The 25,634-nt window shown below is 41.3% G+C and overlaps 1 protein-coding gene across 1 annotated transcript in view; it reads right to left on the reverse strand.

Moving 5' to 3' along the window:
• The window catches only part of B4GALNT2 (beta-1,4-N-acetyl-galactosaminyltransferase 2), a 66,268-nt gene that overhangs the window by 17,653 nt on the left and 22,981 nt on the right, over window positions 1–25,634 (reverse strand). Inside the window, exons 2-4 of the mRNA XM_057714103.1 lie at window positions 10,348–10,548; window positions 9,195–9,332; window positions 1,233–1,339 (exon numbers count right to left, since the gene is read on the reverse strand). Of these exons, the coding sequence (XP_057570086.1) occupies window positions 1,233–1,339; window positions 9,195–9,332; window positions 10,348–10,548 (446 nt within the window). The remainder of the gene's footprint in view (window positions 1–1,232; window positions 1,340–9,194; window positions 9,333–10,347; window positions 10,549–25,634) is intronic.

Consider the following 25,634-nt stretch of genomic DNA (forward strand, 5'->3'; position numbering starts at 1 on the left):
CTCAGTTTTGGACGGATGCTGTGAATTAACCCAGTCCCTTCCAGGTATTTCTGTTACCGAGGGGAAGGAAGCAATAGGTAAATAATGAATCATCCCAGAACAGTTTCCCGGAATAGTCATAGAGAAAGAAAATAGAATGGTGGTTGCCAGGGACTGGGGGGAAAAGGGAGTTACTGTTAAATGGGTACAGTTTCAGATGGGAAGATGAAAAAGTTCTAGAGGTAGATGCTGGTGATGGCTGTAGAACAATGTGAATGTACTTAATGCCACAGAACTGGACACTTAAAAATGGTTAAAATGGTAAATTTTGTTATGTATGTTTCACCACAATAAAAAAAGAACTACCCAAAATAGCAAATCATTTTTTAAATGACTATTCAAAAACACTAGCAATTCACCCTATAAATGTTTTTACTTTAGAATCTATCACTGTTCTTATGACTAATTCAAGTTCTAATTCAAACATATCCTCCATATGTGGCCTTAGATAACTTACTAAACTCAAAAGTGAAGTTGGCAAAATAATATTCACCTCACAGGGATGTGATGCTGAACTAGAACTAGACTGTAAAAATCCCTCATGGAGGGGAGTTTTAACTGGCTTAAATATCCTTTTCCATATGCACTCTCTGGAGAGGGGCTCATGCGTTGCCTGCTCCCGTGATGCTGGAGGACACCAAAAAGCCAATTATATCCCAAGATTCCTCGAGGCACAGAGATTTCTGCCCTCTTTTTTTTTTTTTTAGCTCTTTATTGGAATTTAATTGCTTTACACTCTTCTACCAGTTTTTGAGATACACCAAAGTGAATCAGCTGTATTTATACATATATCCCCATATCCCCTCCCTCCAGTGACTCCCTCCCAATCTCCCTGTCCTGGCCCTCTAAGGCATCACCCATCATCGAGTTGATCTCCCTTTGTTACACAGCAACTTCCCACTAGCTATCTATTTTACAGTTTGTAGTGTATCTATGTCTATGCTACTCTCTCACTTCATCCCAGCTTCCCCTTCGTGTCCTCTTCTGTGTTATCTCAGATCCCCAAGGAGGTCACAGCTACTAAGGGTGATTCCCAGTGGGGGAAAGAGTAAGACTAATATTAAATGTCAACCTTCATTATGCTAGGTACACAGCAGGTACTCAATGAATGACTGTTCCCTTCTGCTCCCCCCTTTTGCTTAAGAAGCAATTAGAAAGTTGCTTGGATCTTTTCTGAATGGTGATGTACCTACCTGGGATGGGAACCGTGTGCAGGGGCATCACTTCCACCCCGTGGACTGGGTACCCAAAGGGGAGATTGGGTTGAGCCAGCACGGGCGGTGGGCGAGGCAGCCCTTCTCTGCAGAGAAACAAAACCATTAGCAGCTGCCTTGACACCTGTCCCTAGTTAGTTCTTAAAGCGATGTCTGTACCCAGAGCTTTGTGCTACCAAAGAGGAGAAATCAAAAGTAGATTGGCCCCACCTGCCCTCCATTCTTTCTCCTCCCTTATTCCTGCCCCTCCCTGCAGCCTCTAATTCCACAAAGGAATTAAAGCAGATTACAGATTACAACAAAGCACATTCAAAATCAAAATCACAACCAGCAAAAAAGAAGAAACAAAATAATCAGATCATATCAGCCAACCCAGCAGCAGTCACGAAACACCAAAGTCACATCTGAACTTCCTGGTAGCTAGGGTAAAAAGTAATTGACAATAATACACTGGTCTTATTATCAAAAGGACAAAGCAGACCAACTCTTGAATGGTGGTAAAACTTTTCCTTGCACTGAACTAAAAAGTAAAATATATAACAAGAAACTTTAAGAGTGGATGTTGTCTCAATATTTTTAGAGCAAACACAGTGACCATTTTCAGATGGTTTTGCTGTTGTAACAACCTTCAGTCAAGGACATAAACAACCCAGTGATACTGACTGTTTGAGAGACTAAGGTAATATGGTGGAAATGCAGGCTTCAGGGATCCATTTAACCATGGAAATCATTTAGATTACCTGGAAGAAAAATTAGACTACCGAGGTATTTACAGGAACATGGAAAAGACAAAATTTTAAAATGGAAAGGGATAGAAATAGGCAATTGACAGAAAAGGAAATACAAATGTCTAATAAATATATGAAACACGTTCAACTTCAATATTAATCAGGGAAACGCAATTTTAAACAACGAAAAAACAATGATACCTTTTCCTTAAAGTTTTAAAATTTGATAGCAAGTGTTGATTAGGTAAGAGGGTATGTAAATAAGGTACTACACTTACAGACTCTTCATGGAAGTGTGAATACAGGTCCTCTTAAAGGCAATCTGACCATATTTGTTAAAAACAGAAATAAGTATATCCTATGATTGAGCCATTCAGATGCTAGGTAAGCTGAGAAACTTGCGGTTGTCAGCAACAGGACGTGCATAAGGAGGTTTGCTTCAGCACTGTCGGAAGTGAACATCCTTACACACATCTTAATAAATGAAGGAAAGAATGTAAGTCTAATGTAATATGATTATAAATTATGTAAATGTAATAATGAAAATTTTACAATACTCTGAATATCTTTCAATAGGGGAATGGCTTAATAAAATTCAGGGCTCTCATATTCATAGCTGTATAGCAATTAAAAGGAATGAACTAGATGTATAGACCACTCTTAGAAGCATATCATTGAGGCTCCTGGTGCTGCTCGTGTGCTCCTTTGGTGCAGACCTGGTGCCTCATTTGTGAAATGGCGTTTGGATGACGGACAAAAAGCCCAAGGGAGTCAAGACCGAGGACTGCAATCACGTGATTAGAGGGGGGCAGGGCAGGATGGTTCTGCGTGCAGTTTAAGAGGCACACACCGTTTAGCAAACTGACGAAGCCTATGTGACCGGCGTTCTCAGAAAAACTGCAGTTGGGTTCCACCACATCCTGACCACTACAGTATCATTTTCTCTATTCTTTCACTTTCTTCCCCATTCCTGGTGTGTATGACTAGTGTATGTGCACAAACATATTGCTTTCTTTTTCTTCCTTCCTTCCTTCCTTCCTTCCTTTCTTTTCTTTCTGTCTGCACCATGTGGCTTCTGGGATCTTAGTTCTCCTACCAGAGTTGGAACCTGGGCCATGGCAGTGGAAGCACCAGGTCCTAACCACTGGACAGCCAAGGATTTCCCACATGTTGTACTTCTTAAAACTAAAAAGCCAATGGTATATTTTAATTGGCATTAAATGGAGATGGGATGGGGAAATACTGCTTATGAGAAAATACCCCTTCTCCGTTAGTGGCAGGCTCACTCAGCTCGTCTTTATATTTAGTAAGTTATTTTGCTCTCGCTGTTTAACACAAGAGTAACAAGATAAAAATCCTTGCATACCTTGTTCTGTTGGAGAATTTTAATGTTTTTCATTTATCATTGTAAAACCAAGGACAATTTTATAACTCTTTTGCACGTAGCTGTTATAGGTGGAGCAATCTACTTAAGGAGGAATAAATTACTCGAAAAGAAATACATTCTGGATAGTTTTTTCCTTCAAGTCAAACATCTTGTTGCTTAAATAAACTTCTTGTTTAAAACGAAAAAAAAAAAATCACTGAATGAAAAAAGCAAATTTCAGAGTGATTTGTTCTTATGGTACCAATTACATTAAAAATGTACACACAGGGGCTTCCTAGGTGGCGCAGAGGTTAAGAATCTGCCTGCCAATGCAGGGGACACGGGTTCAATCCCTGCTCCAGGAAGATCCCACATGCCATGGAGCAACTAAGCCCGTGTGCCACAACTATTGAGCACATGTGCTGCAACTACTGAAGCCCACGCACCTAGAGCCTGTGCTCCACAACAAGAGAAGCCACGGCAATGAGGAGCCCGCGCACCACAACGAAGAGTAGCCCCCACTCACCACAACTAAAAGAAAGCCCACGCACAGCAAAAAAAAAGATCCAACACAGCCAATAAAATAAAGAAATTTATTTTTAAAAAAAATGTACACACAAAATCCCAGTAGTATAAGTTTATCTGAATATATATGTACACACACACATAAATATGTGAGTGATTATGTGTGTTCATCTGTGTAACAGTATAAAAAAATGTCGAATAACATCCCTTCTACTATCCAGCCCCCCCCATTACCCCCAGAAAAATCTCCACTTGCTCTTACCAAGAAGCTGTAGTGTGCCCTATTCCCCCAGGTGTGCTGGGACAGAAAAACCTTGGGGGAGCCACTGATCTAGGCCAATCAAATTTGTACTTGCTGAACTGAGACAGGTAGGTTCCTAGCCTGAAGATGCCAAATGAAACTCAGAGGAAGAGAGTGTGTGAAACAGAGAATGCAGAAACGATCTTTGTTGCCTGGTGTGTTTTGCTAAGAACAGGGCTAGGAAGATCTGGGCGGGAACATGGTTAGGCCCGGGGGTGTTGGTGTCCAGCCTCCTGGCCTGAGAAATGGCCTGTCCCACTCAGCTGATATCTACAAGCTCTGATGGCTTGGCTTACACCTGTACTGCCAGGTAAAAACCCAGGTCTGAGTCCTATCCATCCCACAAGTTGCAGACCTGCCCCACCAGCAAGAAGCCGCTGGACTGTCAGTGGTGTGCAAAGGAACAGCGTGACCCGGCAGATGGAGTTTGTGCATCTGAGTATAGTTTATCCAGAGTGTAATTACAGCTGGTGGGAAAGGGGTCCCTCAGACTGCAGGGGAAAATGTGAAGATCTTGAGCCCTTGAAGAATTGGGGTGAGGAGAGAAACACCATTAGCCCAAGCAGGATCTTCCTTCTTGACCATGGGGGACTGACTAGCAGAAAACTTTTCCCAAAGCCGGGCCTCTTGGATGCCCTAAATTGGTAGCCAGTGTATCAGCCATTGAAAGAAGGTGCCTCAATGACTTGGCCCAGCCCGCTGTCCACTGGAAAGCTTGGACACGTTGTGTGAAAGGGGCTTGTAAGACAAAATCTTGCTCACTCACTTGCCTGCCACCAAGGGACACATAGCCATTGATATTAATGTGTAATAGTGGTGTGCGAGAGCTGGCTTGTACTGACACAGGATAGTCAATTGTTGAATTTTCAGGAACTTTGCAAGGCAGCTTTTAAACACAGCCAGTAATAAAAATTAAATTATATACATTTAAAATTAAATATAATGGGAACAGAGGTAATAAATACTCAAAATTCACCACTTCCAACATTATTTTACTACCCTTTCTTATTACTCTGCTCTTGAGGTTATTTTCATCTATCCTATCTATATGGTGGAGATTTTTTATAACTGGAATTCAGTGATATCTTGTCCGTAGCTTGAAATCAGCCACAGTGTGATTATTAAGCCACGAAAATTGGTGAACATTACAAACCACTATCAAAAGCCTATTGGTAAACATTTACCACCGTTTACACTTCTCACCGCAACATACATAAACACACCTACACACACACACGCACACAATTACACAAATGCCCACTCCTCTTCTAAAAACACAAATGTAACACTGTACAAACTTTCTGCATCTTGATTTTTGACGTAATATCTAACAGAGCTCTTTCCCCATCAGTGGCATCTACTTCATTATTTCTTAATGCCTGAAGCTTCATCCTCCAAATTGCTTCTCTGCCCTCAGGAAGTGAGCCACACCCAGAGATCTGTCCAGAGTCACACATCACCCTATGCCTCTTATTCACACATTTCTTGACTTGCCTGGCCCCGTGCTAAACTGAGGACAAAGAGATCAATAAAGTCCCTTTCCTGGAAGGGTGAGAATCCAAAGCCAGACTCCAACAAGTAGAATATAAGGTCATCTGTACAGTAACAGAGGTCAGGTCAGCTCTGAATGTCACCTTTTTCTTTAATGTGTTTTTGTGTGTGTGTGTGTGTGGTTTTTTTTTTTTTGGCTGTGTTAGGTCTTAGTTTCAGCACGTGGGATCTTCCTTGCAGCACGTGGGCTTAGTTGCTCCAGGGCATGTGGGTTCTTAGTTCCCCGACCAGGGATTGACCCAGGGTTCCCTGCATTGCAAGGCCAATTCTTTACCACTGGACCACCAGGGAAGTCCCAAATGTTTTTTTTTTTCATTTCTCAGAACTGGAAGCTGCTCTCCCTCTGATTGAGCTTGGGACTGAACCCTTGAGTTCCACTCAATTTGCTGAAAGCACTCCCTCAGCCACAGACTGCCCACGTGCTCCATAATGAGGGTGGCGCAGGAGGCTGTGATGTGGAGAGTGGCCACTTGACCCCAGGGAGGGCACACTCTGTATCCCTCTATTATACTGTAAGCTCATTGAGAGATGTTTTCTAGATCAGATTGATCTTTGTACCTAACTCAGTGCCTTGCTCAGCCCTAAGAGTCTCCCCGCCCAGCTATTATTACCTTAATGGCCCGAGACCCAATTCACATCCGATATCATTACTGGGCTCTGTTTTTGTTCATATCTGGATTGCCAGGTATAATCCCAAGAGAACTGGGCATTTCCAAGAGGCAAAGGAGAGGGCGGCTGAGAACACGGCCAGTCCTTGGCCTTCCCTGTTTGGAATCTGTTCCTTCTTGTAATTCCTTCTGCCCAGCTCCCTCTGGACCAGTCGCCCTTCCCAACTAATACCTCACCTTATCCCTTCTTGACTAACCATCCCACCTGCTCTAATCTCTTCAAAGCTCCTTCCCTGCTCTCCCCTCCCCCACCGTGCACCTCCTGCCACGTACCCACGGAGGCACTCCCTGCTGGGCACGGCCACGACTTCCTTCTCTCCGCAGCCCTGTGCCGCCCGGGACAGAGACAGAGCCATCTTCCCACATAAATGTGCCCCTGTGCTTCCCTTCCCACCATACACTTATTCTACAGATGCCTGTTAGCCCTACTCTGTGCCAAGCACCTCAAGTCCCCCAGCACAGGGACCTCAAAGACAGTGGCGAAGGGAAAGCAGGAAGGAAACAGCGGGAACTGTCCTGGCAGGAAGCAGGCAGGGTGTTACACAGGCACAGCGGCAGCGCACAGGTTCTGCTTGGCGGGCAGCTTATCATATCGTATGTCTACATATTTTTCTTATCTCCTCTTCTATCCCATAATTTCACTGAGGCTGTAAAGGCCTTCCATGGATCAACTTACTAAACATCAACCCAAGGTACTATTATTATCCCCACGGTACAGAGGAGGTTAAGCTGCTTGCCCAAGGGCACCTAGCTGAGACGTGTAGGATGCAGCCGGTCTGCCTCTCCTGGCAGCACAACGGACCACGGAGCTCCATGCTCCTCGCACAGCCACATGGGGCCAGGGCTCACACGCCGCTCAGGATCCCCTGCACACTGCACTGGCTTCCTGCCTCCAACACTCCCTCCTGCTGCTGTTCCCTCTGCTGGGGAGTCTTCTGTCTGTATGGAGCCTGAGGTAGTGGCTGATTCCCAAAATCAAACTTGGAGGGGACCAACTGCCCCCTTCCCTTCCCTAATTCAAGACTTAGGCTCAGTCAACCGAGCGGTAAGGCGGTGGCCTGGGGACCGTTCATCAAAGAGGCACAGACAACATCTGCTGAGGCAGCAGAAGGAACGTTTACCTTCCTCCCGGCTGCTCCACAGGTCTCCCTGCCTTCCCTTTACCTTCCCGCTAGTTTATGCTCCACAGAAAAGACAGAGTGATGTTTTATATACGAAAGTATCTCATAGAATAACTTGCCGCTTTTTAAAACTGTTCAATTCTTTGCATCACCCAGAAAGCAAAATACACACTCCTCCTGCTGGCTTACCACATCCGTCACCCCCGGCCTCTCTGGGCCAATACCGCCAGCGTCCCCCGACACACTGCTTTCCTGTCGTGCAGCCATCAGGAAAGGCCCACCCTGGCTTTGGGCCCTGTGTTAATGGTTCCCTCTGGGATGCTCTTTTATGGGGGGTTGTGGCAGACTCCCGGTGATGTACACATCAGAGTTCAAGGTCACCTTCTTTCATCGTCCCATTAAATTTTATGCCATCGACCAAAATACTTTAATTTACCTCTCCACACAGCACTTGTAATGATCTACTATTTAGGTGATTTATGTATTTCTTTTTCTTTTTTTTCTTTTTGGCTGCACTGCACAGCATGTGGGATCTTAGTTCCCCAACCAAGGATCGAACCCATGCCCCCTGCAGTAGAAGCTCAAGGTCTTAACCAACTCGACCATCAAGGACATCCCTCTGAACGTATTATGCATTGCCTGTGAAGAACTATAAGAATGATAATGTTGAGAGTGAACCACAACAGTAACAGTAAGTAATATTCTCATGTGCTTCTACAAGCCAGGCCCTTTATGAGTTACTACTCTTTGTATGTTAACACAATGCTCCTTACAATAGACCTATGAAGGAGGTATCTCTGTTACAGTTTTTCCTATGAAGATACTGAAGTACCATGAGGCTAAGTAACTTGCCATCCAGCCTGTTCCAGCGTTCAAGTCCTTAATCACAATGTTATTATTTATTACAGCACGCTTTCCAGTAAAACTCATAACTGATTGCTGGGGGGTGGGGGTGGAAAAGACCTGTTCAGCCATTCCGTGCTCCTCTGATTCTTGATTTCCCAGCCTGGTCATCTTATCACCGATGGATTTGGGGACGTGCCAACATCCTTCCTACAAATTCCCTCTTGACATGAGCCAGCCAGAATCCATTTCTGCTTTTTTCAACTGACAATCCTGGCCGATACACCCTGAAGCTTTAACTCTGGGTTTTGCATGTAGCAGAGGAACAGTACATTCTTAACATAAGTGATTAAGACAGTGCCACGTGGTGAGACTCTAAAGGTATGTGCTCTGATGGCCCAGGTGCGTGGAGCTTGTACCACCAACACTGCACTGATGTTTCAAAAAGTCTCTTCATTCCTTTACTCTTTCTTTATTATGAAATGCTTGAGGCATGTCGTGCGTGTGGTTTTGTTTTTTGTGTTTTTGGGGGGCGCACAGCGTGGTGGCTTGTGGGCTCTTCGTTCCCCAACCAGGGATTGAACCCAACCAAGTCCCTGACAGTGAAAGTGCCGAGTACTAACCACTAGACCGCCAGGGAACTCCCAAGTTTTATAAATCTTTACTGAAGGACTATTTCCTCTGTTCTCCTTACTTGGTTTATTCCTAACAGTTCCTTCCAGGGACCCTGCAGGAGCGGGAGTGCCTTCCTTCTCTCCCTGGATCCACACCCTCAGGAGAGAGTAGGGAGAGCTCCTGCTCCATCTCAGGGCCCAAGCGCCCTCGCAGTCTGCATTACCTCCTCTGAAAGTGCTCAAATTCAGCCTGCCTCCTCATTTTCACCGCAGGGAGGTCACTCGGGTCATAGGCATCCTCAAAGTTATAGCTTCTCTGAAGCTCCGAGTCGTCACATTTGCACTGGTTTTTCGGAAAGAGCCTAAAACAAGATGAGGACTAAGATCATGGATTGGGTGGGTGGGCTGGTGGGCAAGGGGGGCCCTGAAGCCCAACCTAGTGCGTCGTTCCCCCCAGACTCTCCTTTCCCACAGCCACCGTCCGGGTTAGGTTGAGACCCTAGAATCCCAGCCGTGGCAGCTCCCAAAGACACAGGGAGGGGAAGGAAGGGGAAAGGGCAGGAAGGTCCCCTCTCAAAACCAACTTACAGTTACCAAAGGGGAAACCGGGGGGCAGGGATAAATTAGGAGCTTGAGATTAACATACACACACTGCTATATATAAAACAGATAACCAACAAGGACCTATTTGTATAGCACAGGGACGTCTACTCAATATTCTGTAATAACCTATATGGGTAAAGAATCTGGAAAGAATGAATGTATGTATACATAAAACTGAATCACTTTGCTGACACCTGAAACTAACATGATGTTGTAAATCAACTATACTCCAATAAAATTCAAAAAATAATAATAATAAATTTTATAATTAAAAAAGAAAGGCCCTCTCTCTTGAATCACCTTCTGCACCAAACCAAACTTCTCAGTGCTGCGCTACACAGCTCGTGGGATTTTAGTTCCCCCACCAGGGATCAAACCTGGGCCTGGCAGTGAAAGTGTGGAGTCCTAGCCACTGGACCGCCAGGGAATGCCCCAAACTTCTTTAAACTTGAGAGTTGCAGGAATGTCAGTAGCATCTCAGCCCCACCCACCAGAAGAGGCGGCCAGAGGGACAGAAAGGCATCTTTCCTGTAGTTTGGGTTAAACAGGCCCTCCAAAATCGTAAGGGACTTTGCTGCGTGCTATAGGGAACAGAGTCCGTGCCCTGCACACCAAGCCCTTTCCTGGTCCTGCGGTTTGGAATTCTGCCTGCAATCAGCACAGGTGCAGGAGGAAGGTAAGGAACTGGCTGTAAAGGGGGCACAACAGGACACCATGAGCCACAGGAGGAGCTAAGGAGAGGTCAGACCAAAGTGCAATAACTTGCTGTCTCACCAGATTCCATCGTAGGTAAAGAGGCTCCTGACACGTTTCTCAGGTGGAAGCTTCAGCATCCCGGCAGCCAGAGCAGGGTGAGGGAGCTGTGGTGTGTCGCTCCTGGACTCTGTATAAACGTATATACTTCTGAACATAAATAACACAGTGCCCAGGGCCAAGAGTAAGACCGACATCTTGAGGATCCACAGACATCTAGAGCTGTTGGGACACAAAAGAGCAAACACCATTAAAATCTTTTTTTCTTGATTACATAAGAAAAAAGACTTAATTGTGTAATATAGACAGGAATAGTAACTGAAGGAAAAATGTCAGCTAAGCCTGCATCTTATACTACTTACTAAGATTGATTTCTGATAAATAGAAGAATAAAGAATCAAGTTGCAACAGAGAGGCTCAGAAAAATCACAAATAAAAGAATGGGCAAAAACAGCCCAAGGGAAAAAAAGAGTAAGGTTTGCAATATTAATGTTGACATAGCTGAATTCGAGGCAAAAAAATTATTAAATAGGACCAAAAGGATCACTTATCATGATCACATGTGTGATCCACAAAACAGATGTAGTGGTCGTGAACTTTATCCAGTAAACAATAGCATTAAAGCACACAAAGCACAGAATGGGAGGATATGGAAGAAGGATTACAAATACAACGTAACATTCTCATAGCTAACACTCTAACATCTCAGGCCTTAACAGATCAAGTCTCAAAAACATATAAAGCAATAGAGAAACTAAATTATAGAACTCATATTCGGTTAAAGAGCTTTTAGAACATTTATAAAAATTGGCCACATATTTGAACATAAAGAAAACCCATAATAAAGTAGAAATCATTCAGATTATACACTCTACACTCTTTAAGTGCAATCAAAATGTAACCTATAATAACGCTAAGCCCCACCTTCCAACAGTGTGGAACATTTGTTTTAAAGCTTTCCAAAGCAACTCTTTGAATCAAGGACAACATCAGAACAAAAATATAAAGGTAATGAAGATACTACATACAAAACTATGGAACAAACTAAAACTATACTGAGCAGGAAATCTGAAGCTTTAAATACAAATTTCTGATCACGAGACATAAAATTAATAAATTAAACAATCAAATAAAAAGGTTGAAAACACATAACAAAATGAATCTAAGAAAAGGAGAAACAAGGACTTAATAACACTGCAAATAGAAAGTGACAAATTAGAAAAAAACCTAAAATGGAATAACTGCTAAATCTAAGCACTGAGGAGACAATTTCTAAGATATCTGCCTACTTTATAACCCATGAAGCAAGTGATACTCCAAGAGAAAACATGCGAGGAGTAAGTAGGGTACTTATAAAAAAACAACAACTTTTTAATTATAGAAAAAAATCCAAGCACATACAAAAAATAAAGAAAACAAAATAAATTTTATTGTACCCATTACCCACCTTCTATTCCTGTACAAAACAGATTTATCTGTTTCTTCACCTATTTCCCTCACTACTCAAATCACTTTGAAGAAAATCTTGACATCGTATCATTTCATCAGTAAATATTCTATCTCTGAAAGGTAATATAGTAGTTTTGTACTCAAATGAATCAAGCTGGAACCATGTTTCCTTGAATTCCAGTCCCTGTGTAATGCCAGGTTAAGGATGGCCACACAGAAATCTACATGAGATTTAGAGGCAGTGCAGGTACTGGCAAGTTCCATCCACTTGGTCCTCTTTCCCTCGACTCTGTGTCCGGCACTCCTTTCAACTACTGGCCCTGCTGACCAACTACCCCAGGTTCACTATCAGAACCTTCTCTGAGAACTCACAGTAGCGGTAACCATGAGAAACAATCTTTCATATCCTTCTCCAGCAACCCTCTTTGTGGCTGTACGCCAGAAAATAGATGCTTCTGAATTCTTGCAAGTTCCAGCTCATTCACCTGTGACAAGGCGGTTGGTGATCTTTCTTTTTGGTGGGGGGGAGGACTTTTTTTTCCTCAGCTTGTCCTACAGTTGTGTTAATATCTATGATAAATTTCTTATTCTGCAATACTCATAGAAGCTCTGCCTCTTTGCTTAAGGCTTGAGGGATTCAGATAAGGGTTCTTACACCTATACACAATATACCATTATCAGCTAAAAATCTAACAATTATTCTTTAATATCATCAAATGTCCACAGAGTTTAAATTTCCCTTTTGTCTTTTTTTTTTTAAGGAACAAAGCAGAATCCAAATAAGGTCCATACATTGGTTGATATGTCTCATCAGTTCCATTTAATATACAGATTCCCCTATATCTCCCTTTATTTTTCTCTGCAACTTATTTGTTGAAAACCATGTTGTTTATCTTACGTGATTTGGAATTTCCACTTCTGGGCTGTGCTGATTTCAGCCCCCTGGGTCACGTTCCTTTGTCCTCTGTATGGTCTATAAATTTGTAGTTAGATCAAGAGGCTCAGTTAGATTCAGGTTTGATTTCTGAGAAAACTACTTCATAGGTGATGGTGAGTGCCCCTGCATCAGGGAGGCAAGGCACAGAATAGCTCATCATCCCTCTTTTGGGGGATACTAGCAGCATTTGATGATTGCCCAAATCACTGGTTCTGAGTATTTTTGGTCTCAGGACCGCTTTATAATCTTAAAAATTATTGGGGACCCCCAAAGAGCTTTTGTTTTTGTGGGTTATATCTGTCAATGTTTACCATTTTGGAAATTAAATTTGAGTTTTTTAAAAGTATTAATTTAGAAGTAAAATAATAAACCCATTACATGTTAACACAAATAACATATTTTTAAGAAAAGTAACTACATTTTTCCAAACAAAAAGTAGTCAGAAAAGTGGCATCGTTTTACATTTTTGCCTAGCTCTTTAATGTTTAGCTTAATAGATAAAATGAATCCTTATATTGTTTCTGCATTCAATCTGTTATGACATGTTGTCTGGTTGAAGTGTATGAAGAAAATACAGCCCCACACAGATATGTAACTGGAAAAGGGAGAAACACTTTAACTGTTTTTTTCAAATAATTGTGGATGTTCATCTTTGATACCACACCAAAAATCAAGAAGTGGTAGTTTCTTTTCTTTTTTTTTATAATGGTTTATTTATTTATTTATGGCTACACTGGGTCTTCGTTGCTGTGTACAGGCTTTCTCTAGTTGCAGCAAGTGGGGGCCAATCTGTTGCGGTGCACGGGCTCTTCACTGTGGCAGCTTCTCTGGTTGTGGAGCAGGGGTTCTGGGCGCTCGGGCTTCAGTAGTTGCGGCATGCAGGCTCAGTAGTTGTGGCACATGCGCTTAGTTGCTCCACAGCATGTGGGATCCTCCCAGACCAGGGCTTGAATCCGTGTCCCCTGCATTGGCAGGCAGACTCTCAACCACTGCGCCACCAGGGAAGTCCCTGACAGGTGGATTCTTAACCACTGCACCACCAGGGAAGTCCCAAGAAATGGTAGTTTCTTAAAAGGTTAGCCGCAGTATGGAATCTGAAACCATATCAATTAATTTTTTGTACACTGTTACATTAAAATCCACTGGTACTACTTGGACTTTGAATGGATCTTTTACCTACGCATGATTTTATAATACCACTCATTAGTCATATGGAAAATATGGGTTCACTGAGTCTCGCTGATCCTCCAAATGCTGATATATTTTTAATGCAATATTGAGAATTCACATTCATTAATATTAACACCAATCTCATCAGAAAAGTCTCTAAATATTAAGACTGTTAAACTCATTGCAGTAGAAATAAGTTTTACAAAGTTCTAACTTTTTGGAAAGCTTGAAGTTTATGATCAGCAACAAATACTGCCAGTTGTTTTCTTCAAATGGACAAGATCACTTGGTCCATTTTTTGAGAAGACATCTACCAAATACAGAAGTCTGAGTAACCAGCTTATTCTTATTTATCCTTAATCATTCTTTCAAGCAAAAGAGATTTCCATTAGGGCTTCCCTGGTGGCACAGCGGTTAAGAATCTGCCTGCCAATGCAGGGGACATGGGTTTGAGCCCTGGGCTGGGAAGATCCCACATGCCCCGGAGCAACTAAGCCTGTGTGCCACAACTACTGAGCCTGAGCTCTAGAGCCCATGAGCCAAAACTATTGAGCCCATACGCCACAACTACTGAAGCCCGAGTGCCTAGAACCCATGCTCCGCAACAAGAGAAGCCCCTGCACTGCAATGAAGAGCAGCCCGGCTCTCCGCAACTATAGAAAGCCTGGGCGCAGCAGTGAAGACCCAATACAGCCAATAAATAAAAAATAAAATTAATTAATTAATTAATTAAAAACAACAACACAAGCTTATTTTTTAAAAAAAAGATTTCCGTTAAAAAGCAGCTACTCATTGAACTTGGTGTACCCCTCCAAAAATAATAAATAAAGAAATAAAATTTTAAAAAAAAGATGCCAAAACATCAAAAAAAAAAAAAAAAAAGCAGCTACTCAAATCGCATAAGCACTTTTTCTTGAGACAATAACCACTGCATTTCCGTCTGTGGCAGGAATGTTTTACATGTATCTCTCATCAAACGATATATTTAAAATTGATATATATATTTTAAAATCAATTGATTTTACAATTTCATCAAGGATATTCTGAAGTAAACTGGCTTTTTCCCCTGAGTGTGGTGGGGAAGTGTACAGCTCCCACCAGTTCAAGCTACGGTACCAGCAGTTTCACCCATCATTGCCTTTGCATCATCAGTGTAAATGTCAGCACAGTGAAAAAGGCAAATAGCATCTTACTATTATCATGAAATAGTTTCGACCTTGCAGACTCCCTGAGGGGGTCACTGAGACCCTCAGGAGTCTGCGGCCCACAACTGGAGAAGCCCTGCTCTACCCCATTCTTCTACAGGGTTGTCAGTGTTTTCCTTCCCTAATTTTAGAAGCTCTTGATGTATGCAGAGATATTCGTATCTGTGGTATAAATAGCTAAGACTGTCTTTCCTAATTTGTCACTTGTCTTTTTTTCTTTTTTAAAAAATGTTTAATCATGGGAGAAAAAACATATAAAATTTACCACCATAACCATTTCTAAGGGTACAGTTCAGTAACATTAAGTATATTGTTCACATTGTTGTACAATGGGTCTCCAGAAGTTTTCTCTTTTTTCTTTGTTTATATTTTTGCATGCAAACATTTTTTATCAATTTTTCTGTAATTGAAATTTTAATCTTTTACCCATTGAAGAAAAAAAACCCCTCTTTATAAAAAATGAAAACTAATGTATGTAGGAGAAATGATAGAATTAAAGAAATCACTACTTTGCTACCGCCACTGTAATAAATGATTCTGGCCAGGATCATCAATGCATGTTAGAACCATTTGGTAGAAGGTTGTTGGGGAGCAGGATATTGAATGGTGCCAAATCGCTTACTATTTACAAAGAGAAAAAAATGCACCTTTACACTGGAATGATCAAGTGGTGACTACCTTAACCGCGTAATCAAACTTGGTTATCACTAACAGTGAGACAACCTGACAAAGGTCCCCCTGATATGATGTGATATGAAGCATGCAAATCACTTATGGAGTATTAATACCAAAAATGTTGAACCAAAATGTAATCAAGACTCAGAGACCTCACTGCCAGTTTACAAGAAATAACAGGGGATAAAGAAGCAAACTGAATAACACCATCAAAACCAGTCAGGCATATCAGGATGTGGGACATTCTGTAAGACAACTGGCCTGGACTCTTCAAAAAGACAATGCTATGAAAAGAAAAAGAAGTGGGAGAATGGGACTGCTTTTGATAGTTTAAGGAGACTAAAGAGATCAAACAACAAAGTGCAATGTGTGAACTTTGATTATCATTGTTCCAAGAAACAGTTATGAAAGACATTTAGCACTAATTATTAGAGAAATGTAAATTAAAACTACAATGAGGTACCACCTCACATTGGTCAGAATGGCCATCATTAAAAAGTCTACAAATAACAAACGCTGCAGAGGGTGCGAAGAAAACAGAACCTCCTACACTGTTGATGGAAATGTAAACTGGTTCAGCCACTACAGAAAACAGTATGGCGATTCCTCAAACTAAAAACAGAGTTGCCATATGATCTTGCAATCCCACTCCTGGGCATATATCCAGAGAAAACTATTATTCGAAAAGATATATGCAACCCAATGTTCATTGCAGCACTATTTACAATAGCCAAAACATGGACGCAACCTAAATGTTTATCTATAGATGAAAGGATAGAGAAGATGTGGTGTACACACACTCACACACAATGCAATATTACTCAGCAATAAAAAAGAATGAAATAATGCAGCAATGTAAGTGGACCAAGAGATTATCACACTAAGTGAAGTAAGTCAGACAGAGAAAATTATCATGTGATAATCACTTATATGTAGAATCTGAAATATGACACAAATGAACTTATCTATGAAACAAAACTAGACTCAAGGGGAGTTCCCTGGTGGCCTAATGGTTACGATTCCCGGCTTTCACTGCCATGGCCCAGGTTCAATGCCTGGTCGTGGAACTGAGATCCCACAAGCCAAGCAGAGAAGCCAAAAGGAAAAAAGACTCACAGACAGAGAGAACAGACTTGTGGTTGCCAAGGGGGTGGAGGGTGGAGGAGGGAAGGATTGGGAATTTGGGATTAGCAGATGCAAACTATTATATCTAGAATTGATAAACAACAAGGTCCTACTGTATAGCACAGGGAACTATATTCAATATTCTGTGATAGGGGCTTCCCTGGTGGCTCAGTGTTTAGGAATCCGCCTGACAATGTAGGGGACACCAGTTCGAGCCCTGATCCGGGAAGATCCCATATGCCTCAGAGCTACTGAGCCCATGCGCCACAACTACTGAGCCTGAACTCTAGAGCCCTCAAGGCACAACTATTGAGCCCACGTGCCACAACTACTGAAACCCATGCCCCTAGAGCCCGTGCTCCACAGCAAAAGAAGCCACTGCAATGAGAAGCCTGCTCACTGCAACAAAAGAGTAGTCCCCACTCTCCGCACCTAAAGAAAGCCCTCACACAGCAATGAAGACCCAACGAAGCCAATAAATAAATAAATAAATTTATAAAAAATATCCTGTCATAAACCATAATGGAAAAGAATATGAAAAAATATATATATGTATAACTGAATCATTTTTCTATACAGTAGAAATTGACACGTCATTGTAAATCAACTGTAGTTCAATAAAATAAATCTGAAAAGACATTTAAGGGACAACTGTGAATATTTGAACACAGGCTGAATGTTAGATTATGTTAGGAAATTGTTAAATGTTTTTTAGGTGAGATCATTATATTGTGATTCTATAGGAGAATGCCGTTATTCTTAGAAGTATGCTCAAGTAGTTAGGGGTGACGTGTTAAGATGTCTGGAAATTCCTTTCAATGATTCAGCCATTTGAAAGAGGGGGTGAGAGATAAAGCAAATGTGGTAAAATATTAAGCTAGGTGGATCTAGGCAGAGGGTGTATGAGTATTCAGCGACATTCTTTCAAGCTTTCTTTAGTTTGACAAATTTAAAAATAAAACATTGGGATTTATAAACAATTAAGTAAAAATTCCTCAGGTAAAATAAGAATAGGTGGATACTTTCTTCAAGGCAAAAGATTTACCTTTTAAGCCACATCCAGCATTTATTTATTTATTTATTTATTTTTTGGGGGGGTACACCAGGTTCAATCATCCGTTTTTATACACATATCCCCATCTTCCCTCCCTTCCTTGATGCCCCCCCCAAGCCCCCCCCCACCCTCCCTGCCCCAGTCCTCAAAGGCATCTTCCATCCTCGAGTTGGACTCCCTTTGTTATACAACAACTTCCCACTGGCTATTTTACAGTTGGTAGTATATATATGTCTGTGCTACTCTCTCGCTTCGTCTCAGTTTCCCCTTCACCCCCCGCCCCCTCCCATACCTCGAGTTCTCCAGTCCATTCTCTGTATCTGCATCCTTGTTCTGGTCACTGAGTCCAACAGTACCATTTTTAGATTCCGTATATGTGAGTTAGCATACAATATTTGTCCTTCTCTTTCTGACTTACTTCACTCTGTATGACAGACTGTAGTTCTATCCACCTCATTACATGTAGCTCCATCTCATCCCTTTTTATAGCTGAGTAATATTCCATTGTATATATATGCCACATCTTCTGTATCCATTCATTTGTTGATGGGCATTTAGGTTGCTTCCATGTCCTGGCTATTGTAAATAGTGCTGCAATAAACATTATGGTACAAGTTTCTTTTGGGATTATGGTTTTCTTTGGGTATATGCCCAGTAGTGGGATTACTGGATCATATGGTAGTTCTATTTGTAGTTTTTGAAGGAACCTCCAAATTGTTTTCCATAGTGGCTGTACCAACTTACAGTCCCACCAACAGTGCAGGAGAGTTCCTTTTTCTCCACACCCTCTCCAACATTTGTTGTTTCCAGACTTTGTGATGATGGCCATTCTGACTGGTGTGAGGTGATACCTCATTGTGGCTTTGACTTGCATTTCTCTGATGATTAGTGATGTGGAGCATCTTTTCATGTGTTTGTTGGCCATCTGTATGTCTTCTTTGGAGAAATGTCTATTTAGGTCTTCTGCCCATTTGTGGATTGGGTTATTTGCTTTTTTGGTATTAAGCTTCATGAGCTGCTTGTATATTTTGGAGGTTAATCCTTTGTCCGTTGTTTCATAGGCAATTATTTTTTCCCACTCTGAGGGTTGCCTTTTAGTCTTGTTTATGGTTTCTTTTGCTGTGCAAAAGCTTTTAAGTTTCATGAGGTCCCATTCATTTATTCTTGATTTTATTTCCATGATTCTAGGAGGTGGGTCAAAAAGGATGGCACTTTGATGGATGTCATATAGTGTTCTGCCTATGTTTTCCTCTAGGAGTTTGATAGTGTCTGGCCTTACATGTAGGTCTTTAATCCATTTGGAGTTTATTTTTGTGTATGGTGTTAGGAAGTGTTCTAATTTCATTCTTTTGCATGTTGCTGCCCAGTTCTCCCAGCACCACTTATGGAAGAGGCTGTCTTTTTTCCATTGTATATTCTTGCCTCCTTTGTCAAAGATAAGGTGCCCATATGTGTTTGGGCTTACTTCTGAGTTCTCTATTCTATTCCATTGATCTTCCTTTCTATTTTTGTGCCAGTACCATACTGTCTTGATCACTATGGCCTTGTAGTACAGTTTGAAGTCAGGAAGCCTGATTCCACCAACTCCATTTTTCCTTCTCAAGATTGCTTTGGCTATTCGGGGTCTTTTGCGTTTCCATACAAATCGTAAGATTTCTTGCTCTAGTTCTGTGAAAAATGCCATTGGTAATTTGATCGGGATTGCATTGAATCTGTAAATTGCTTTGGGTAGTACAGACATTTTCACGATGTTGATTCTTCCAATCCAGGAACATGGTATGTCCCTCCATCTGTTTGTGTCGTCTTTGATTTCTTTCATCAATGTCTTAAAGTTTTCTGCATACAGATCTTTTGCCTCCTTAGGCAGGTTTATTCCTAGGTATTTTATTCTTTTGGTTGCAATGGTGAATGGGAGAGTTTCCTTAATTTCTCTTTCTGCTCTTCCATTGTTAGTGTATAGGAATGCAAGAGATTTCTGTGCATTAATTTTGTATCCTGCTACTTTACTAAACTCATCAATTAGTGCTAGCAGTTTTCTGGTAGAGTCTTTAGGGTTTTCTATATATAATATCATGTCATCTGCAAAGAGTGACAATTTTACTTCTTCTTTTCCAATTTGGATTCCTTTGATTTCTTTTTCTTCTCTGATTGCTGTGGCTAAAACTTCCAAAACTATGTTGAATAATAGTGGTGAGAGTGGACACCCTTGTCTTGTTCCTGTTTTTAGGGGGAATTCTTCCAGTTTTTCTCCATTGAGAACAATGTTGGCTTTTGGTTTTGCATATATGGCTTTTATGGTGTTGAGGTAATTTCCTTCTATGCCCATTTTCTGGAGAGCTTTTATCATAAATGGATGTTGAACTTTGTCAAAAGCTTTTTCTGCATCTATTGAAATGATCATATGGTTTTTATCCTTCAATTTGTTGATATGATGTATCACATTGATTGATTTGCGTATATTGAAGAATCCTTGCATCCCAGGGATAAACCCCACTTGATCATGGTGTATGATTTTTTTAATGCGCTGTTGCAGTCTGTTAGCTAGTATTTTGTTGAGGATTTTTGCATCTATATTCATCAGTGATATTGGTCTGTAGTTTTCTTTCTTTGTGACATCTTTGCCTGGTTTTGGTATCAGGGTGATGGTAGCCTCGTAGAATGAGTTTGGGAGTGCTCCGCCTTCTGCAATATTTTGGAAGAGTTTGAGAAGGATAGGTGTTAACTCTTCTCGAAATGTTTGATAGAATTCGCCTGTGAACCCATCTGGTCCTGGGCTTTTGTGTGTTGGGAGATTTTTAATCACTGCCTCAATTTCCGTACTTGTGATTGGTCTGTTCATGGTTTCTATTTCTTCCTGGTTCAGTCTTGGAAGATTGTATTTTTCTAAGAATGCATCCATTTCTTCCAGGTTATCCAATTGATTGGCATATAGTTGCTTGTAGTAGTCTCTCATGATGTTTTGTATTTCTGAGGTGTCCGTTGTGACTTCTCCTTTTTCATTTCTAATTCTGTTGATTTGCATCTTCTCCCTTTTTTTCTTGATGAGTCTGGCTAATGGTTTATCAATTTTGTTAATCTTCTCAAAGAACCAGCTTTTAGTTTTATTTATTTTTCTTATGGTTTCTTTCCTTTCTTTTTCATTTATTTCTGCTCTGATCTTTAGGATTTCTTTCCTTCTGCTCACTTTGGGGTTTCTTTGTTCTTCTTTCTCTAGTTGTTTAAGGTGTAAGGTTAGGTTGTTTATTCAATCATTTTCTTGTTTCTTAAGGTAGGACTGTATTGCTATAAACTTCCCCCTTAGAACTGCTTTTGCTGCATCCCATAGGTTTTGGGTTGTTGTGTTTTCGTTGTCATTTGTTTCTAGATATTTTTTGATTTCCTCTTTGATTTCTTTAGTGATTCCTTGGTTGTTTAAGAGTGAATTGTTTAGCCTCCATGTGTTTGTCTTTTTTGCAGTTTTTTTCCTGTAATTGATATCTAGTCTCACGGCATTGTGGTCTGAGAAGATGCTTGATATGATTTCAATTTTCTTGAATTTGCTGAGGTTTGATTTGTGACCCAAGATGTGATCTATCCTGGAAAATGTTCCGTGTGCACTTGCGAAGAACGTGTATTCTGTCGTTTTTGGATGGAATGTCCTATAAATATCAATTAAGTCGAGATGGTCTAATGTGTCATTTAAAGCTTGTGTGTCTTTATTTATTTTCTGTTTGGATGATCTGTCCATTGATGTAAGTGGGGTGTTCAAGTCTCCCACTATTATTGTGTTCCTGTCGATGTCCCCTTTTATAGCTGTTAGCATTTGCCTTATGTATTGAGGTGCTCCTATATTGGGTGCATAGATATTTACCATTGTGATATGTTCTTCTTGGATGGATCCCTTGATCATTATGTAGTGTCCTTCCTTGTCTCTTTTAATCGTCTTTACTTTCAAGTCTAATTTGTCTGATATGAGTATTGCTACTCCAGCTTTCTTTTGACTTCCATTTGCATGGAATATCTTTTTCCATCCCTTTACTTTCAGTCTATATGTATCCCTTGGTCTGAAGTGGGTTTCTTGTAGGCAGCATATAGAAGGGTCTTGTTTTTGTATCCATTCAGCCAGTCTGTGTCTTTTGGTTGGAGCATTTAATCCATTTACATTTAAGGTGATTATTGACATGTGTGTTCCAATTACCATTTTCTTAATTGTTTTGAGTTTGTATTTGTAGGTGTTTTCCTTTTCTTGTGTTTCCTACTTAGAGAAGTTCCTTTAGCACTTGTTGTAAGGCTGGTTTGGTGGTGCTGAATTCTCTTACCTTTTGCTTGTCTGGAAAGCTTTTGATTTCTCCCTCAAATCTGAATGAGATTCTTGCTGGGTAGAGTATTCTTGGCTGTAGGTTTATCTCTTTCAGGACTTTCAGGATATCCTGCCATTCCCTTCTGGCCTGCAGAGTTTCTGTGGAAAGGTCAGCTGTTATCCTGATGGGTTTTCCCTTATATGTTGTTTGTTGCTTTTCTCTTGCTGCTTTTAATATTTTTTCTTTGTGTTTAGTTGTCGTTAGTTTGATTAATATGTGTCTCGGTGTATTTCTCCTTGGGTTTATTCTGTATGGGACTCTCTGTGCTTCTTGGACTTGGTGAATTATTTCCTTTCCCATGTTGGGGAAGTTTTCCACTAGAACCTCTTCAAATATTTTCTCAGACCCTTTCTTGTTTTCTTCTTCTTCTGGGATGCCTATAATTCGAATGTTGGTACGCTTAATGTTATCAGTGAGGTCTCTGAGACTGTCTTCTAATCTTTTTATTCTTTTTTCTTTTTCCTGCTGTGTGGCAGTTATTTCCCCCATTCTATCTTCCAACTCACTTATTCGTTCTTCTGCCTCAGTCATTCTGCTGGTTATAGCATCTAGAGTATTTTTAATTTCAGTTATTTTGTTATCCATTGCTGTTTGTTTTTCTGAGTTCTTATGAACTGTTTCTTGTACTTTCTCTATTTTGTTATCGAGATTTTGTATCATTTTTACTATCATTACTCTAAATTCCTTTTCAGGCATTTTTCCTATTTCCTCCTCATTTATTTGGTCTTGTGGGTTTTTTTCTTGCTCCTTTGCCTGCATGGTGTTTCTTTGTTTCCTCATGGTTGTCCAAACTTTTGGGGTTGCTTGTCCTTGGGTTTTTTTGCGTTATTCTGTGACCAGCAGAGGTTCCTTTATTGTTCGTCTGTAAGCGTCGGTGTGTGGGGAGGGAGAGCGTACAACAGTGGCTCCTTCTCCTGGGAGGGAGTGAGCAGTGCCGCACTGATGTCTCAGTCAGGCTTGGAGGTGCCTGTTGCAGAGGGCGCCCGTGGCTCAGGCGTAAACAGAAAGTCTTAGAGTTGGGCCTCTCTCGGGGGTTTTTTTCTTTTCTTTTTTTTTCTCTCGGCAGCCTCCCTGCTGCTGGCGTTGCAAGGGGTTTTAATCTAGCCCCACCCGAGTGCCTGAGGGTACTTGTTATCCCTGAGCGCCTTAGGTGGCCCGCAGGGCGTCTCTCCACTGCCTGTTGCAGAGGCGCGGAAAGAGAGAGAGAGGCTATGCGTGTGGCTCCTCCCCCCCGCCAGTGAGCCTGCAGCCTCCAGCCGCCATCATGGCCGGGCAGCTCTCAGGAACGGGCACTCCTCTCCGCGGGCCTCCTCCCTCCTGTCCTCTCGGTCCGTCACCCTACCGGCAACAATGTTTCCCACACTGAACCAGCTCTCCTGCTCCCACACTCCCGCTCCTGGACCCTCCGTTCAGCCGCGGATCGATGTCTTGGTCCGGGAAAGCTGAGCTGCGCTGCGGACCCTCCGAATGTTTCTCACTCCCTCCCGTCTGCCACAGCTCCGCCGCTTCACCCTCTTTGAGCCCTCGTAGATGCCTCCCTACCGGCTATGTCGGGCTCCCCGCAGTCCCATCTGGTGTCCGAGGCCGTCTGCTGGTGTTCAGCTGGTTCTCTGTGAGAATTACTGCGTCCTTCCGTGCATTCCCAATGCATCTGTGGGGAGGGATGCACTCCACGTCTCTCTACTTCGCCGCCATCTTTTCCTCTCGATGTATTTCTTTATGAGGTAACTTTACAGCAGAAATTGTCCATACAGATCACATTATATGAGCTGTAACTGAGGCCAAAGAAGCGAGTTTAAGGCTGATTTGAGCTTATTTGAGGCTGACCTGGTATTATTTTTATGGACAGTTCTAGTTGGTCTGAGACTTATCACTTATTTTTGTTTATGTGGTTGCCATTCTATGAGCTACGTGGTGACGTGGTTTGACTCAGACTCTGCACACAAAGAGAGCGAGCGAGCGCCAGGGACCCGGCTGGGTAGGAAGTCACATTGTTCTATTTTAGAACCTCACCAATGGGGGAACAGAAGGCTGGGTTATGCTATGCTCTATTCCTATTCCACATCCAGCATTATGTTTAAAGGTAAACACTGGAAAAATCCATTATATCCAGGAACAAGATAAGAATGCCCACTGCTGTTATTTAATGTTATCATGAAAGTATTAATAAATGCAGTAAAATTAGCTTATGGACTAAAGAATATATGTAACTAAAAGGGTAATTTAAAAGTATAATTATTTACAAGATGTAATAATTGCATATTTGGAAAAACTAAACTGTATTAAATGGGAAACTATTAGAAACAATGAGGGGACTTCCCCGCTGGTCCAGCGATAGAGAATCTGCCTTTCAATGCAGGGAACTCGGGTTCCATCCCTGGTCGGGGAACTAAGATCCCACATGCTGCTACGCAACTAAGCCCGCGTGCTACAACTGAAGCCCACACGCCTAGAGCCCATGCTCCGAGACAAGAGAAGCCACCACACTGAGAAGCCCATGTGCTTCAACGAAGAGTAGCCCCTACTCTCCACAACTAGGGAAAGCCCATGCACAGCCACGAAGACCCAACACAGGCAATAATAATAATAAAGTGTATAGTCATAAAAAAAGAGAAAAGAGTATGGTCATAGAAAAATATCTGAAATGATATGCATCAAGTTGTTAGTTATGGTCAATGCTAAGAATTAGATTACGGTGAGGAATTTTTCAATCAATACATTCTCATATCAACATATTCCTGTACTCTCTCTCTATCTCTATTTTTGCAGTGATCAAGTATTAATTTTGTCACTGAACAAAGGAAGAATTAAGAATTAAGAAAATTACCAGTATATTAGGGAAGTACAAATAAATGGAGATAAACTTCTTGTTCTTGACTAGAATAATTCCACATTGTAAAAATGGAACTTCACCCTATATTAATCTATAAGTTCAATACAATAACTACATAAATGAACCCACAACAATATTTTTTTTTGTCAAAACAACTAACTGGAAGTAACACACAAGAAAAGCAAGGAAAATATTATACATAAGGAGAGTTGTACTACTAGAGAATAAAATTATTATAAAACTAGAGTTAATTAAAAGCATGATACTGATTCAAGAATAAGCAAATAGGTAAATGGAATAAACCAAAGTCCAGAAATACTTCAGTGGAATTTTATGTGGAATTTTCACTATTTTGTTATAAATTTCTGTAACACCTGAATTTTCTAGAATGGCATACAGAACAAGATAGATATATTTAAACCAATCAACTTATAGACACACCTGCAAAAAAAAGCCTTTACTTACCCTTAGTCAAGTTCAACCATTTGATCAGACCCGCCTCAGCTTGGAGTTCTGATTT

This window comes from Hippopotamus amphibius, chromosome 17, assembly GCF_030028045.1.
Source record: "Hippopotamus amphibius kiboko isolate mHipAmp2 chromosome 17, mHipAmp2.hap2, whole genome shotgun sequence".
Taxonomy (NCBI): Eukaryota; Metazoa; Chordata; class Mammalia; order Artiodactyla; family Hippopotamidae; genus Hippopotamus; species Hippopotamus amphibius.